A 17,500-nucleotide genomic window follows, 5' to 3' on the forward strand; every position below is an offset into this window, starting at 1 on the left:
GTCTGTAAAGTAGGTCTCCACCCAAACCACCGTGACCTCTCCTGTGTGAGCTGTCCATCAGCACATCCCGAAGGTGCCCAGTCTCTGACGACTGACAGCGGACATGAGAGTGTCCTGTACAACCATGGCAGTCCTGACGCGCCAACAAACCCACCGATCCATAGCCTGGCAGAGACAGAGAGACGGGTAGTTTATGAAAAAAGTCTCATTCTTAAAAGAGACCACGACACAAAGAAATGGAAAGACTGACTGTTCTTAATGTGCAAGGCACATCATTGTAGCAGTCCATCGTTGGTTCCACATAAGGCACTTAAAGTCATGAAGCATCCAAAGTTTGACCCTCTCCAACTCTGCAAAAATTGGACCAATAGAAGGATGAATGAGAAAGCATCTTAAAATCCATCAGCATACGGCAACAAAAAGGGTTAAGTTGTAGGGCTGAGCCCCTCGAATATTCATTCGTTGGAGTAACTATTCGGGTTTCAATTTCGTTATTCGATATTCTTCTCTTTTTTTTTGAATTAATTGTAATCTCCAATATCAACCATAAGAGCTTGTGCCTCTTCGGGGGCGTGCTAAGACTTAACGCATAACGTTATCGTTTACTTTCTCACCGTCTTTATATGTAGATATTGACTTTTCTCCATAATCTCCATCACGTGTTTCCATATGGGCAACAACAACTTCCTGTCATTCTGCGCTAACTCTCCTTGCAAAAATAAAAGGCATGTCCATACAAAAATAGAAAGCCAAGCCCAAAAATTACACTTAAGACATAATACAACGGCAACGAAAGTAACAACACACAATGCAAATCCTTTTCTAATTTGAAGAAACACAAATTGGGTGTAATACCATTAAAAATAACTATAAACACAACAATACTATAACAAAAAGAATGCCGTGAATATAACCGAAATACACGTGTCGAAGCGGTTTGCTGCTGATTACTACGCCCCCCCCGCGCGGAACGAATATTCGCTGCTGATTACAACCGAATATCCGGATTCAGAAAAATGGTATTCGGGACAGCCCTAGCGGCTTGTGTGTGAACTTCAAATATCATGTTTTTATCATGTGTGTCACGGTTTATATGTGGCACTGTCTAAAAAGTAAAAACAGTAATAAATCGAAATGTAAAATGTTGTAATTCCAGTTAACGCTTGACAATATTGACCATAAATCATAACATCTTTACTACTAATGCTCTACTTTTGAAAGAGCTGTGGTTTAACTCAGTAACTTTTGTACACAGTGACACCTTATCGTGATGTTGGGGCTGGCAAAAGCTTTGCTGTGGTCCAGTCAAATTAAGCGAGTGGCACTGAGCAGAGGAGAGGTGCAAAAACTGGCATAGCTTTATAGAATGAATGGGTTTTTGAACACAACGTCAAACTTTATTGATACAAAGAGTATGGTCTCATCCTATATCTTGTTTGAAAGTACACCAATATACAGCCTGTACTCACTGGTTGCTGTGGTTCCACTGCACACACAGTGGCTTGCTGCGATTGGCCGTCTCCAGAAGCTTGAACTCAAGCAGGATGGGCTGGTCCAGGTGTCCGCCCACAAACGTCTGGTTGTTGAAGACAGAAACACTGACCACCGGGGAGTTCATTACCGGGTGTCTGGGAAGCCTGAGGGAGGGAGAGAGATCGCACAGTTACCGTACCGTAAGACTGAAGAAAAGTTTCATGTGCTGGTTAGGACAGTAAAAAATGGCAAATAAGGTGAGCAGAGAGGAGCAGGATGTGTACACTAAATGGGGCTTAAATGACAGTTTATTGACACCTACTGGAAACTGGACAGTGTGTTACTACTTACCGTAGTCAGTGTTGGGCAAGTTACTTCCAAAATGTAATACAGTACATATGACTTATTACTGTCTTTTTTAAGTAGTAAGTTACATTACAATATTACTGTCTCTGCAATGTAATGAGTTAGACTACTTTTATATTACTTTTTTTACTTTTTTGTTACTTTCACCAAAATAACCGCAAAAATAATGGCTAGGTATTTTAAATGCTAAAATGTAGTTTAGTGCATTTTAAAATGCTAAAATGTAGTTTAGTGCAGCAACTGTGTAGGCCCTTAAGGCTACTAACAACTAGGTTACTGAACGACCCTTCAGGCCAGGGCCGGTTCTATACATTTTGGTGCCCTAGGCAAGATTATGATTTGGTGCCCCCCCCCCTCCAAGGAATACACAATAGAGTATATAAAGAATAAATGAACAATCTCTACAAAAGATCAATACACTACAAAAACTGAAACGTATTGACATAGGTTATATACATAAAGAAGGTTTCAAATGTATTCATTATTGTATGAACATGTTTTAATTGGGGGGTGGACGACACATCCTCTAGGAGGGTCCAAGGGTATGCCCCCCCGGGAATATTTTTTTGAACATTTTAAAGTAAAATGCTTCAATCTGGTGCACTTTGAGCACACAATTACTAGAGACTATAGATCTAGGGGTACAAATCTAAACAGCCATATGAAAAAGATCGATTTACATTTTAATAACCAAATAAGTATATTATATATATTCTCATATTATGAGTAATCCAGCATGTTTCCTTCATAAGAGGATTCAGACAGCTGCTGTAATGAGATTTGTTCTGAGTGAGATTGACTCCTACCTCACACCCCGCCTGTCTGTGTGATATTTTGGAGGCAGGGCGCCGCCCAGACTGCGATAGATCAGCAGGATGACGATGGTGATGGGCGGCTCTGGCAGGGAAACGGTGCGTCTGGCTGCCGTGTATTCTCCTGTCTGATTGGCTGAGATACTGATGGAGGCCGGATCAGTGTTCTGAGGACCCGCGGCTAAAACAAAGAAGTCTGTGTTAGTATCTTTGTTTCTGTTTACACTTTCAAACCTTTCATTCTGTTTGTGCATTTGTTCTTACGCTCTTTCTCTGTGCGCTCCTTCTCCTTCCAGCTGTGTTGTTGTTGCTGTCGCTGTGGCACCAGGGCAGCAGGGGGCAGTATCACGTGCGTGTTGGGATCCCACAGGGTCTGGCCCCGGAACAGGGTGGTGTGGTAACGTGGGAAACGCCGCCGCACATGGGTCTGGTTTTCCACACGGTCCAGGTTCATGACTGACAAACAAACAGGCAGCAAGATTAGACACAATAGTAGAGTATGTCATGTTCAGAATACATAAACAGATATAATGTTATTGATCTATCATTATGAGACCTTGGTATAATTACTAGTTGAAGTGTGACGAGTTGAAATGACAGGCAGTTTATATCTAAGACTATCATTAGAAGTATGTCTCGCTGCATTAGCATCGATGTTGTAAAAAGGGCATAGAGAGCCAAAGACTTGCCTCTATTTTAAGCTAACCTCTATGGGTCTAAGGGTTTTGTTTTTGGGCCATATTATCAGATAAATTAATATCTATTATAGTACAGGACAATTCAATTGAGCACCTTAAATCAAAGATAAAACAATCTTTGATATCTAAATAGCATCTTACAAAAAATATTTTGCTGTATACTACTGACTTTAGAGCAGAATGTTTGCCATTGTCTGTCCTCATGGCGCACTAAATTACACTGCTGCCTAGACGCTACTACAGATTAACATAATGAAACGTTGTGTTTATGGTAGTATTACTAATGTCTCCAAAGAAAAGTAGTTATGATTTATTGCTGTTACTATACAATACAAAACAATTTATGGTGAAACTGAAATTGAATGTGTCGATAAACAAATGTATACTCTTTGAAGAGCAAATACAAAATCCATAAACACACACACATGAGCAAAGGAACTGTCGTATTATGGGAAATGAGGTGGCGAACAGAAAGTGCAGTCAATTTGGAGTGTTCAATAATGAGTACACACTTGACCAAGCAACAGAAGTGGAGCAGCACTCAGAGAGATCACTCAATTTAACAGACATGTTGAACGTATGTGTGTGTGTGTGTGTGTGTGTGTGTGTGTGTGTGTGTGTGTGTGTGTGTGTGTGCGCGCCTGTTGTTGTGTTAAGAGAGAGTCCTTTTTTCTGATTTCAAAAGTCTGTAATGACAGTTTTGATGGAGAAACAAATGGTTTATTAGTGAAATATAATTGAATATCCCACATTTTAATGACTGATACCAACTGGAAAAAACAAAGAAATAACTAGTTTATTGGAAGCTAACAGATGGGTGCGTGACGGTTTCATCCATGTTTTTTCTGATGTTATTTTTCATATAGCATTTGGCTGAGAGCATTTACTGCCAGCGTGTGTGTGTAGGAGTGTGAAATGTAGTGTGGGCTGTATTTATTATTCCTTCTGCTTTCACTGCTGATGCTGCTGCTAATTCTGCACCCCCTGTCTGGAGATGAGCATCAGGCTGTCAGTTTAAGATGATCTGACAGTCTTTGGCAGGGAAACAGTGAAGTAACAGAGAAATGAGAGAAACATAGGATAGAAATAAAAGCAGGCAATTTATTTTGGTAAGGTAAGTCTATTTTATATGTTGTTCAGGTCTGGGATTAACTGTGTTAGCAAACTACACTTAAATAAGCTGATGAAGAAATATCCACTAGTTTGTAACTTTGATAGGTTTCATTAGTTCTGGTTGTATGGCTTTTCCCGCGGATCCAAAGTGTGCGTGTAGCCAAGAGCATTAACGTAGCGTGAAATTCATTGTCTGGCTTCATCCCTGCCAAAGCTGCTGCTGTTGCTCTTTCAACACCTCACATTGTTGAATATGGCAAGGATTATTAAACAGTATTTCAACACATGTCGAGAGTGAGAAAAGAGGGAAACATACGTGTGACAAGATGACAGAAACTAAGTAACACAAACCTACAGATGTATAGTACAGTATAAGAGTATAGTGTGTGTGTGTTTGTGTACATTTGTGTGTGTTATATTAGTCTCTTTCCAATTGAATTGATATGATTTTATAACATTTTTCACAAGTTAAATGAGGTGTTCCAGCCTTTCATTGTGCGTGTGTGTGCATGTGTGTGTGTGATTGTGCTCGTGTCTGTGTGTTTGTATTACTCTATGTGTGTGATCGTGTGTGTTCAGCATCTGTAAATCTAAGTGATGCATGCTGGCCGTCGTTACAGAGCTTCAGGGTTTTGTGCATGTACTGGAAGATTGAGCGTCTGTGTGTGTGTGTGTGTGTGTGTGTGTGTGTGTGTGTGTGAGAGAGAGGGAGTGTGAAATCCATCTCTCTGTACTGCTGCCAGCGCTCTGCCTGTGCCATCGTAATTTGCATTAGCGCTGTTCATCTCCCGCTTTATAATGAGTAATTCTTGCTGATTTCACAGCAGTGATTTACAGTATTCTAAGAAAAGCACTGCAGATCGTCTGTAAAGATTACGATTTTATTACTGTCTTAGCCTCTTTTAGCGGCGCTGGTTAGAGATGATCTTTTGTATTATGTCTTGAGGCTCTGGCTGTGTGTGGAGTCATTCTGAACTCACCGATGTTTGGAGCAACCAGCGCCACAGGGTTGAGGTAGGTGAGCTTCATGTTCTGGGCCAGGTTCTGGGTGTACTGCTCCAGCAGCTCCGTCAGCTCCGCCGGGCCGCCCCCTGGGATGTGATTCTGACTCTGAGCGAGAGCCCGCCACAGCCCCGAGGTACCAGGACCCAACAGAACACTGCAGCCTCGCACCAGGTTCTGCAAGCAGAGGGAAGAGGAATGTTTAGTGATAGGAGAAAGGAAATGCACAAGAGTAGGTAGTGGAGATATGTTTTTCAGCAGATAAAGAGACAACAATAATATATAAGATCCAAAAAGTATACATATCAAGATGTTGGATCAGAAGGGGAAAATGGAGATAGTAGATATGAAGAAAGGGGATTTTCTTTGCAGAAACCAGCTAATACTACCCAAAGGATGCAGAAAATAAAGCTGAATAGAGGGAGTAACTTGAGTTTGAATCCGTTTCTGGTCGAGGACATAACAATCTGATGTAAGGTTCATTATCGAGCAAGGATCATGGGCAAAGAATGTGCACACAAAACCTAAAATCCAAACACGTCCTAACCCCAATTATAGCTCCGTTTTACCACAGTGATGGTGCCATTAAGGCGCAGCGTCCCCGTTTCATTTCATAAACTGGTTATATATAGTCTAGACTGCACAGCTTTTCAAAATGTTCTGAACAAACAAAAGAGTCATCTCAAAGATCAAGGGAAAGAGAGAAAGAGAGGGAAATGCTTCATGTGATTCTTTGCAGTCTGACTGTGCCAGACCCAATAAAGCACTGCAGTCTCACATGAGGCTCTGGGGAGAAGAAATACACAAGAAAACCCTCAGACCAACAATGAACACAATATAGACTGCATTATAGGAACGACGTAGTGGATTGTAGGAAGAGTCAGGAACAAGGACTGTGGGTAAGGAAGTGGCAATGAGAAGGAAAATATAAAACATATAGCTATAAAAAGAAGGTTAACGTTGGCTCAGAGATGGAAGAAAAAGAGAGAAAGGTGGCCTGGAAAACACATTGATAGTTGTGATTGGAAGGAGATGAGCAAGGAGAGTGATTGTTGAAGGTATTGGAGTATTTCTGTAACAGGAAGTTTGTGGAGAGATTCCTGCAAAAAGTCTTGCGCAACATGATTTGACTGAAGTAGTGATAGCAAATAGGATAATGACATTTGCAGTCCAGTTTCCGTTCATAATCATGAAGAGTTGAGAAAAGCATTAACTTAAATTATATTATTCAGATTGAAAATAGGACTTTCCTCAATAGAAATGTAATACAGGGTCTTAAGCTCCACACCCTGACAGTTTGTACACTGGGCAAGAGCTCAGATTGCCTGTTTTTATCTACCGAAATATAGAGTTTGAAAAACAATACAGAAGCACAGAGCTGCAGCAGATGAGAGGATTACAGGCTGAGGAGAAGCAGGGCACACAGGGCGACTGGGAGGCAGCATGACACCGGTTACAACATAGCTCTAAAAAACATGTCACATTTTGAACCAAACCATTTTTAAATCACATTCGATTTCTTAAATTGTATTTCTTTATTAATAACATTCCCATCTCTTCTGACCCTTCATTGTTGTAGATTCCCACTATGAGAAATACATTACCAACCAGTTGGGCGGTACATTGGCGTCCGAATGACAGATGTTTGATGAATATTTCATTCACATGATATGTGATTTTCTCTGCCTCATTATAAAACAAATTTGGCATATTTTTGCCGTGTACTTGATGAGACGTGAGCCCTATCTGGAGGTGTGGTACTCTCCGGATAGATCGGATCACAGCTTGACAGAGAGATTTCTTCCTCATCTCATCGCCAGGTTCCCCATGTGAAGACTCCTCTTGCCTCCCTTCCTTTGTTTCTCCTGCAGCCACGGGGCTCCGCTACCGCTACCACCGCTGGGTTACTATAGTAACTGTGTTCTACATTACCTGTTTGTCTGGCCTAAAGGCTGCTGCTTAACGTGACGTGTAAAGTATTACCAGATATATGATATCTATTTTTTATGGGTGAGAATATATGGGCTGCCTGCCGCTCCACTCCAGCGGTGCCAGGGTAAACCAGAGCCGCCTCATTAACTCAGGATGATGATATGTGGGCAGCACGTTTTACAGCCCGAGGTACAGGTTACAATGAGGCGAGTTCAGGTTCTGTTTTCTAGGAACTGCAAACTGAATATACAGTATAAATCATGACTGTACAAGTGTGGCATCATAAGGCTGCTTATATTGCTGTAGAGAAACACTCCAAATGTTAAACCCTAATGACCATATTTCTGATTTACTGTCAGGGGAAAGAGTAAAGTCAGATGTCAGGCAGGAAAAGGTTTTCATTTCACTCACTACAGCATGATGTTAATGCTGCTGCTGTGTTGCTATAGCAACTCTACTTGTTAGCCAATGTATTGATCACAAGCAGCAATACACTGTACTAGGCGTGAGGCTCTGATGCTCTCGAGTTCACCAACAAAGTACTCATGTTCATTTAAGATCGATTAGGAATGAGTGTTTATAAATAATTAGTCATCATTTAGACTTTATTTAACGAGTCAGGCTCTGACAGATGCTGTTTTTTAATAATAGGGAGTAAAGATATATGGGATGGCATCCCTTCTCTTTTATTCACAGTGTGATAACGGCAGCCAGTGTGCAACAAGTGTGTATTAAATCAGAGAAATGGGAGTGCTTTTTATTTCATTGTTCACCTCAGAGGAAAAGATGCGCTCTTGCTTTAAGTCAGTGAATGTACAGCACAGTAGATACAATGTGACAACCAGACCTTATGCCATCAACTGCAAGGAGCTTTTATTGCTTATATAGAACCACAACATAAACAGAGTGAAGGTCACTGGATCTTTTAAAGCTGGAAATATTTTTAAAATGCCCCCTAATACACAGATTGTTGTGTATTAGTGTTCAAATTTAAGTATTTTTACAAAAGCTTAACTATATTAACTAAAATGTTTTAATTTAATTACAAAACGACAGAGATGATACTAACACACCTACTCAGTTTCTATAGCAACCTGCTCTTAGCCCCAACAATGACTGTATGAATAATTTCAGCCCTGCGTTATACTGTAGTTGTCATCAGGTGGAGAAATATTTCCTGTTAGCATGCTCCCCTGGCTCAAGTGTAGAAAAATGTGAGAGCCAACGAAATGCCTTTAAACTGCCCTCAATGGCCCCGGCTGAATATGAATCACCTCTCTCTGCATAAACGTGCTGGAACTTACTCTTCAGATAAAGGTAAATAAATGATGATGTCAGGTAGTGTGAGATTACTATTCAACACTATACTTCTCATAGAAATACTGTACAAAGACCTCAGCCTTAAGAGAGAAGAGAAAGTAAAAATCTTGAATAAAAAAACAATTGATATCAGTGATGCATTTCAAACAGAGTGGCATAATACGTGTATTACACAATGTAATACTGTAAGTAACAACTATGGAAAGACTTTAACAATGTTCTTTATAAGAAGATAAGAGCCACCATTGTTGGAGGCTCTGTGTGTCTGGAGCTGCACGGAACTCAAGCATTTCTGGAAAAATGTCAATGCAACTATAAAAACCAAATGGGATATTCTGTTCCAGACATGTGTGCCGTGCTGTGCCTTGGGAACACAGAGGCCCTGTTTACCTGGCAAAAAAAGCTTATAGAGATCGGATTTATAGAGAACAAGAAAGTGGTATACAACTGAGCCTCCAGGGAAATAACAAAGATTCTATTCAATGGAAATGCCGACATACAAACTAAAATATAAAGGCGATATGTACCACAAGACCAAGGAAAAATGTCAATACGAAACTGAACGCTTACTTTTATCATGATATAACTGAGAATGTTTTGCTGTTTAGCTACGTATTGCATTGATTGATGCTCATGATGTTACTGTACGTCCAGAGCTGGAAACGCAATCAAAGTAATACTTTACCATGACTTCTAATAATTCTACTATTACTTTTATTACTACTACTGTAGATGTGTACTGTAGCAAAGTGTAACAATGTGTGTTTGAAAGACAGAAAGAAACATTTGACTAATTACATTGTCCCCACGATTTGAAATTAAATTCTCCCTCTTAATGAAAATGTTTACACTGTTGTCAGCATGTCAATTTTACTTTACTGTTTCCATAGTGATGTGCAATGTGTCAACTACTGACACACGAGGCAATAAATTGAAACCATGTGAGATTGGGGGGGGGGTTTACTTAATATTGCCAGCCACTCACTTGTGATGCATGGACATCTCATTTGTTGTCAGCTAAAGTTGATGTGTACGCTAAATATTTATAGCAAAATGATACGGAGATCTCTGTTGGCACCTTTATGTCAAAACGCTGACACGCTAAAATGATCCTCAGCTGAAGCGGCCGTATCAGGTGAAATGAGACGCTGTCAGTTAATTTGGGAAAATGACATGTTGCAGTATTTCATGAGCTACTGTCACTGCATCGCCATAGCAACATTACCTCCCATATCAGAAAAAAAAGACATCACGCTGAAGAACTCGTCAAAGCATCTGTACACGATATCAATCATATCTGCAGTTTTAAATAACAGCATGTCTTCTGGCAGACTGTCGTTGCTGGTAGCAGTATACTGTAGATAGTGGAAATCTGGTATAGTCCTTAGAATAACTTAAATAACCTATAAATCATTACATTTGTGATAGTAGAATATCAAACCCCAAAATTCTATCAAGTATTCAAGTGTGCAGATTAGCTAGTTGTTACTGTACACTTGTCTTTGTTAACAATACCAGGTAAGTCTGTTCAAACAGAGCGGATACAGCGGCAGGGAGGAGTTCATAACAAGCTAGGATTTCCATGCACTGAAATCAACTTCACAGAGTATTGGATTCACAATCACCATCCTGCCTGTCATGTTTCATAACTTGGACATTTGATGCACTTTAAAGATACTTTAAATGTACCTCTCATCAATATTTGTGGCTTGAATAGGAAAATGTTTAATTACCAACACGTCAATACAACTTCAAATGTGACCTTTAAGAAGAGTTTGCTATGGTTTAAAATCATTATTCAATGAATGTGTGCCTCCTGACAATGCTGCTTTTGGGTATTGTTTATCGGATTTCAACAGCGAGGTGAATCATAAATGCCAATTACATCCCTTGTTAATGGCAAATACTCCATATATTCCACCATATGCTACAGCAAGAAACTTAGCTTCACCACTGCCCTCACTCTTACAGAGACGTATGAACAAATGTCAGAGTGACTCACAGGGAGAAAGGAAACGCAGTGAAATTGATAATTGAATCGTGTTCCTTTTCTTACTTCATTAAAATGTGCGTCCTGAGTAGCGGTGAGTCCGAAGCCGGTCTGTTGGGTCTCAAAGGTCAGGAGGCGGGACAGCAGCCGCTCGGCGATCTGCAAGTCGTTGCCGTAGAGTCGGGTGGTTGCCTCGGTGACGTCACGGAGCTGGTGGGCCAGTTTCTTCTCCATGATGGTGTTCAGCTCCGTCTCGTTACGCTCCAGAGAATCAAGCTGAACATGCAGACACCAACAAAACAGTTAATACATCCACTCTTTAAATGTATTTAACATTGACTGGAAATGAATATGAAGATATAAATATGAAGAGCAACGGTACGGATTGTCAACAAACATCGTAGTTCATGAAGTAGCTTACACATATAAAATATCTAACCAACCCAATACAAGTAATAGAACAAGTCTCTTATCCACCTCTATCCCAGGTCTGATCTGACTTAAAGTGTGCCCCTTTCTGTGCATCCTGCTACCAAAAACATTTTGGAGATCCATAAAATAATATACAGAAAGTCCAAATGGATTGCATTTATCTTTCAGCTACATCTTAGATTAGGCCAGAATTCTGCACTTTTCACGGTCACGTGAAAATGTCCCGGACATTTTAGGACCCATTAAGACATGTGTTTAATTGTATAAGTATAATTATTAGTAGTGTAATTACTCCACATACAGCAGCATTGAGCTCCACAAATGGAGGAGAGGTGCAGTTGTAAAGGTCCGGCTCCAGCCATCCTCTCTCCGCATCACAGTGTCTGATAGCTGCACCTGTGAGGAGGCAAAACACAAAGACCTTAACAAGGACGGAATTTGTATATACATTTAAGTTCAGAACTTACACAAGGTTGCATGTGAGTATATGCATATCTAAGTGTTTAAATGCATTAGTGTGTACTGACCGACAGAGCCTTTGGGGCAGGGCACTGCGGCCGGCAGGTTGAATTTGGTCCGAGGCCACCAGATCCCCTGAGTGATGGTCTTTGGACAACCGTCGTAAATAACTGCAGAGAGAAAGAGGAAGAACAAATATTTTAAATCATTCTTATCAGTTCAATGAACTTTTAATAACATAACAAAAAGCCATTAAATATGTGGAAATGTTTTTAATTTGACTCGCAGGGAAGAAAATAATAAAAAATGAGAATGAAATACCAGCTATAAATTAAAGAAAGTAATTACAAAATGGAATGTGGAGAGTGAAGAAGCTGCACAGAAGAAAAGATACAAACAATTATCGGGGGCTTGGTAGAAAGAAAATTAATATAATCAACAGTTCTTTTGTGATTTCAGGCATGAACGAAAGTTTGGACAAAACACAAGCATATTGAAAGCCAGAATAAAAGAAGAAACTGATATCCTATTATAGACTGTAATGATATTAATTTCGGTTAAACTCCATGAAGGATTTACTCTGCATACAGACTGGTTTAAAATCCTTCTTGGAAATCATACATATTCTCTCACACGATATCGTTTTTGGTCTTACATGCCAAGGGAATATTATACTAAAGAAACAAAGAAGTATCAAATTGTTTTGGCTATTTTTGGAGAGCAACACTGACAAAACTAAAATACTTAAGCCGGCTTTGCAAACTATTGTTAAACAGCAGATTTCTTGTTCAATCCTTTGGTTATTTTTGTCAATGAACTGCATAGTAGCTTTAAGATAGTGACACATACTTAGCGAATTAGTAAAAGTGTAAAAGCAGTTGGCTGAAAAACAATTTCACAGTTCTTTTCCCCAATCGACAGATACTGTATGTCTCAGATGTGATGCTGAGCACATGGACCAAAAAATAGATACATTACTTGTTATTATTTGTTGGGTAAAACAGAGTCATTTAACATGTCTGAAACAGAAGATATAAACCTCCTCACCATCACATCCTGTCGTTGTGACCTCAGCGAAGGGGCTGTCACATGCGTTGCACTGGCGACCAATCACGCCGGGCCTGCACTGGCACTGGCCTGTCTCTGGGTCACATGACCGCGAGAAGGAACCCACCGGGTAGCAGTCACATGGCAGGCAGGTGTCAGAGCCTCGCGCACGGTAGTGAAACTCCTGAACACACACACACACACACACACACACACACACACACACACACACACACACACACACACCCACCCCGTTCTGTTTCTTATGTGTTCCCTCACGTTCCTCACTCTTGGTCTTCACTTCGGTCCCTTTGTCTCAAACACACACACTCCATCATCTTCTATCTGCCGTATGCATCTTTACACTTTCACCATGGCAACTGAAAGAGAGAGGCGTTGACAGCCTTGGCTGTTGTCAGACTCTTATAATGACACTGGCCTTGTCAAAACAATATGAGGGAGACAGAGAGAGAGAGAGGGGGGCTTGAGCCGATAAAACGAAAGATATCTGTAAATCGTGGGTGTGTCTGTACTTTTTTGTCCGTCACACTCAGGGTCCTAAAGTGTTTTTCCTAAGCTATGCCTCTCCAGCTATCTAATGTGACTCACAGCTCCATGTCTGGCTTTAGACACTTGATTGGACACAACACCAGCTTTGTTTCTCTACATTAGAACCACAATCAGAAAGAGAAACAAGAAGCATCTGTTCACTGAAACATCCATTCCACCTCTGTGTATCCAACTTTCTCTCTCAAAGAATAATAGCATTGATAATTCAGCTCAATGTGTATGTCGAGTGGTCCCTCACACTGATAGTCCACATAAACATTAACATTGTTGGTTTGTTTACTGAAATAACAGGTCTATTTTGGAGTTTACATTTCAGATATCAAGCAGAAAGTGTAGCTATGCTGACTGTAAAACTCAGGTTAAAGAGACCTGAATAAACAATGAGAGCCGATGAGTTAAAGTAAAAAAAGAAACCTTGCCTGCGTCAGTGTGCACCGAGTATTGATACACGTAGGTCAAACTTTCTTCAAATCGCATATTTCTGAAAAGCTCTCCAATGTACTATTCATATATCAGTACAGCAGAGCCAAATACCGCTACATTCTAGTTTTAATATCAAACCTGATCAATAAATACCATTCCTAAGGGAGGAGTCATTTGTCATAGAGAACCACTTCGCCCTGATTCAGCACCTTGAGGATACTGCAGGTTGAATAAAGGAAATCCAGCTTGAAACTCATAAATCTCTCCTTTTCATCCCAGAGGGTCCGAGCTCAATATGCTGCAGCTGCACACCACACCCAAACCCAACAACCTCATATAATAGACTTTCTGATAAACTCCATCTGAAGAAATATTTATGTGGCATGTGTTGTTTTCAATCACACATTTAATGTTGCAACATAAAGGAGGAAACATTGATAAATTATTTATTACTACAGTAAGAGCGGTTCCTGTTCTCAAATCCTGACCATATGTTTTCTACACGTCATTGAGTTGGTTTTTAAACAGCTCTGGGAACTCAAGCAGACATAAATTAACCTCGCTGTAATTTATCAGATTCAATTCAAATTCTTCCCTCTTGTAAATTAGCCTGTAGCAACAAGCTGAGACTGCCAATGTATTCATACACACACAGGCGCACATACTGTATGCCTACTCATAAAGGAAGATGAGGAGGACAGATGTCTCGGTGCTTTGTCATGCAGGACCTTGTCTCCGTGTGTGTCTGCACTGCATGAATCAGAGGCACTGATGAGATACCCATTGGGCAAGTTTCAGCATCAGGACAAAACACACACACATAAACACGCACATGAAAGGGAATTATTCAGAGTGCACCACTCCTTTTTTATTTTTCGCTCCCTGCCCTTATGAAACTTTGATTTGTCTCGAAACAACATTCATTGTTTAACAGTCTCCATGTTTAATGCTCATTGTGTTCATTAAAGATAATGATAATGAGAGACAGTGTTTACAGTAAATAAGTGCATGCCAATGAAGATGACTTGTGCATATGCTCTGTGTGTGTGTGTGAAGGCGTCAGTGTGTGTGAGTGCAGCCTCTCTCTGCCTGTGTTCTCCATGTTAATGAGTCAAGGTGTTAGCATTAGCTCGCGGCTACTGCAGGATGCTACAGGGATAGCAGCGCCTCTCTGCTTCCTCTGCCATGCTGTTGGGCCTGAGGCTAGCTCACGTTAACAAACTTTATCCTCCATGAAACTCTCTCACTCCCCTCTCTTTCACTCCCTTCCCCTCCGCTTTAATCTTCTGCACTCATTATCAAACTTTTCTTTCTTGGAAAACTTTCCTTTGATTTCTCTTCTTTCATCTGGAGGAAGACAATGAGATCTCTAATTAGAAGCACTATTTAGTTTGGTTAAGTTAACTTACAGAGAAGTGAAAGAATCAACTTTAGTGCTGAGGCAGTCTGTGTTCAGCTATGAAGACACCAACCTGCCACCGGTCACTATTGGCTTGAAGCCTTGCCTCACTTCACGTCTCTGTGACTTATGGGGCTGCTTGTGGATGTTAAAATAGAACCGTGTACTATTTTGCGCTCCTGTCTTTTATGGCAACAATGAGACTGGCCAATCACAGCCCATACTTGAACTAGATAGCATATTGTTTTGTTTTTAATTCAATTAAAAGTGTTTTTTGTGCCTTTTAGGAGAAAATGTCAGACAATATTTCCAAAACATTTAGTGCTTTGTCCCAATCGTTACTGTTTATACAACCATCCATGAGTAGTATATGTCTTTAGATGGCAACAGGGGAAAAGAATAAGGCACAAACACCACCAATAGAGAGTAGAGGGCATTTGTTAATTTGGTGTTAATATGTTCATAAAGCTATCTCTATGTATAATGCACTGGTTCCTCCATTGTTTTCATTGTATTGGAAGAAGAGTGGAACTAGCCTAGTAAGGATTTTGATAAAGCCTGATAAGCATGATGTATGATGATAAAGCTTTGAGGGTATAACCTGATCCCAACTGGGATACATGAATAGTGGCTGTTTATCAAAAAGCTCACCCAAATGTTGGAACGTGTTATTATGTATTGACTGGAAATGCAGAATAGCAACTGTATTGAAATATAGCATCTAGTGAACAGGCTAACAGAACATTGTTGTGCATTTGAAGTTCTCAAACTAGTCCAGATGGTAACAGCACATCTCCAGATATATCTACGGACAGATCCATGCCGAGATGAGGCTGGATGGTGGCTGCTCAGATTGATCAACATAGAGTTTAAAAAGTTGTCTGGATACTTTCTCCATTTCCTTCTATTGGTGTCGTCTTTCAAGTGGTCACTTTTTCATTATTTGCTTTCCAATCTGGGATCTTGTCTCTCTTTAATCATTAATATAGATAATCTCTTTTAATCATCTCTGCTTGGTTGGTCTGGTCTGTTTAATCAATACCAGAGAACCGAACTGCAGCTGTTGCTTCAGTAGCTGCTAATAAATCTTAAATAAACATGAAATATGGCTCTTCATCCTCTTCTTTGCCTTCACACTTCTTTCTCTATTGTGTTTGCATCTAATTTCCCCTCACTTGTATGGTATGTATGTCTCATCGTGCCTTTCTGCCAGCTGTGTGTGGGTCTATTCCCAGACGTGTCACCAGTGTTTGATTTGACTTTCTCTCGACCTCTTTCTTCTCCTTTTTTTCCTCTTGCCTCAAAACTTTTGGGGTTTATTTTACACTATTTCTGTCAGACGCCTTGTTCTCTTCATTAATCATTCAAATGTTCAGTCTTTCTGTTCTTCTTAGCCTCTTTTTCATCTCTCTGTATTTCGTTTTCCTCTTTCTCTCACCACTTTTATCTATAGAGTGTAGTGTGTCCCTCCTCTTATCCTTTTCTTCTCCACTCTTCTTCTTCTCCACATGAATTCTTCCTCATTATGTTCACCTGACTAAGGAGGTTTTGGGAGTTCGCCTGCAGTCAGTCTCTTCCTCCCGGTCTCATGTGGATGAGGCCTCATTATGCGCTCCCAAATATCTGTTTAACCCAGTTAGAGCTCTGGCAGACACCTACGCAGATATGGCAGCGCTGTAATTATTCCCTTTTCCTGTCTCTCTTAGTCTTTTGGCTTCTTTTACATACGCCTTTAACACATCAATTCTCTCACATCCATGTCCAAAATGTGTTAAATTAAATATTATAAAACATTAGGAACATTTCCCTGATGCAAAGGATAGCACACATGCAATTTAACGCGCCCGAATGAAGTGCTAAATTGTTCTTGGCTGTGTCGTTTGGCCAGATTATTTAATGTATTAATTGGCAGAGTCAATAAATGATGATAGGCAAGCGATTAATAGACAGCAAGTTGTTCCAAGTCTTAAATTCCATTGTTTTTTTGAGATACTAAAACAATCTGATCAGTCAATAATCCTTAGGTAATATAAAATAAAAAATAAATAAATATTGCAAATCCTTGCTGTTCCAATTGACTTCAGAAGCTCTCAATCATGAATTTATTATCAGAAATGAGTTTGAAGGACTTCGATTTTTTGTTGTTTAACAGTAACTAATGATCTCAGCATTTTTTAAAGTAATTTTCCACGAATGAGGAACAACAAGATTTAAGTAATTTACATATATCAATAATACAAAAATAAATGTCATTTATTTTACAACTTTCTTAAGTTAAAGTGTTTAAGCTGTCTCCTTTTTAAAAGCCCTTACACTGACATCACAACAACGGCTTGTGACATCATTCACACAGCTGCAACGGCGCTGTCCAAACAGTACAATATCACAAATGAGCTGACCAATTGGCATCCTTCCTTCTCTGCTGCTTGTATTATTATCCTTTGTATTCACATAAATGAGAATA

At 40.0% G+C, this 17,500-nt stretch overlaps 1 protein-coding gene across 1 annotated transcript in view; it reads right to left on the minus strand.

Moving 5' to 3' along the window:
- Nucleotides 1-17,500, minus strand: part of celsr3 (cadherin, EGF LAG seven-pass G-type receptor 3) — a 97,185-nt gene that overhangs the window by 13,511 nt on the left and 66,174 nt on the right. Inside the window, exons 15-23 of the mRNA XM_010766413.1 lie at nucleotides 15,807-15,880; nucleotides 12,645-12,828; nucleotides 11,666-11,767; nucleotides 11,440-11,534; nucleotides 10,773-10,982; nucleotides 5,443-5,641; nucleotides 2,916-3,107; nucleotides 2,646-2,832; nucleotides 1,470-1,637 (exon numbers count right to left, since the gene is read on the minus strand). Coding sequence (XP_010764715.1) covers nucleotides 1,470-1,637; nucleotides 2,646-2,832; nucleotides 2,916-3,107; nucleotides 5,443-5,641; nucleotides 10,773-10,982; nucleotides 11,440-11,534; nucleotides 11,666-11,767; nucleotides 12,645-12,828; nucleotides 15,807-15,880 — 1,411 coding nt within the window. The remainder of the gene's footprint in view (nucleotides 1-1,469; nucleotides 1,638-2,645; nucleotides 2,833-2,915; nucleotides 3,108-5,442; nucleotides 5,642-10,772; nucleotides 10,983-11,439; nucleotides 11,535-11,665; nucleotides 11,768-12,644; nucleotides 12,829-15,806; nucleotides 15,881-17,500) is intronic.

This window comes from Notothenia coriiceps, unplaced genomic scaffold (assembly GCF_000735185.1).
Source record: "Notothenia coriiceps isolate Sejong01 unplaced genomic scaffold, NC01 NC01_scaffold00003313, whole genome shotgun sequence".
NCBI lineage: Eukaryota > Metazoa > Chordata > Actinopteri > Perciformes > Nototheniidae > Notothenia > Notothenia coriiceps.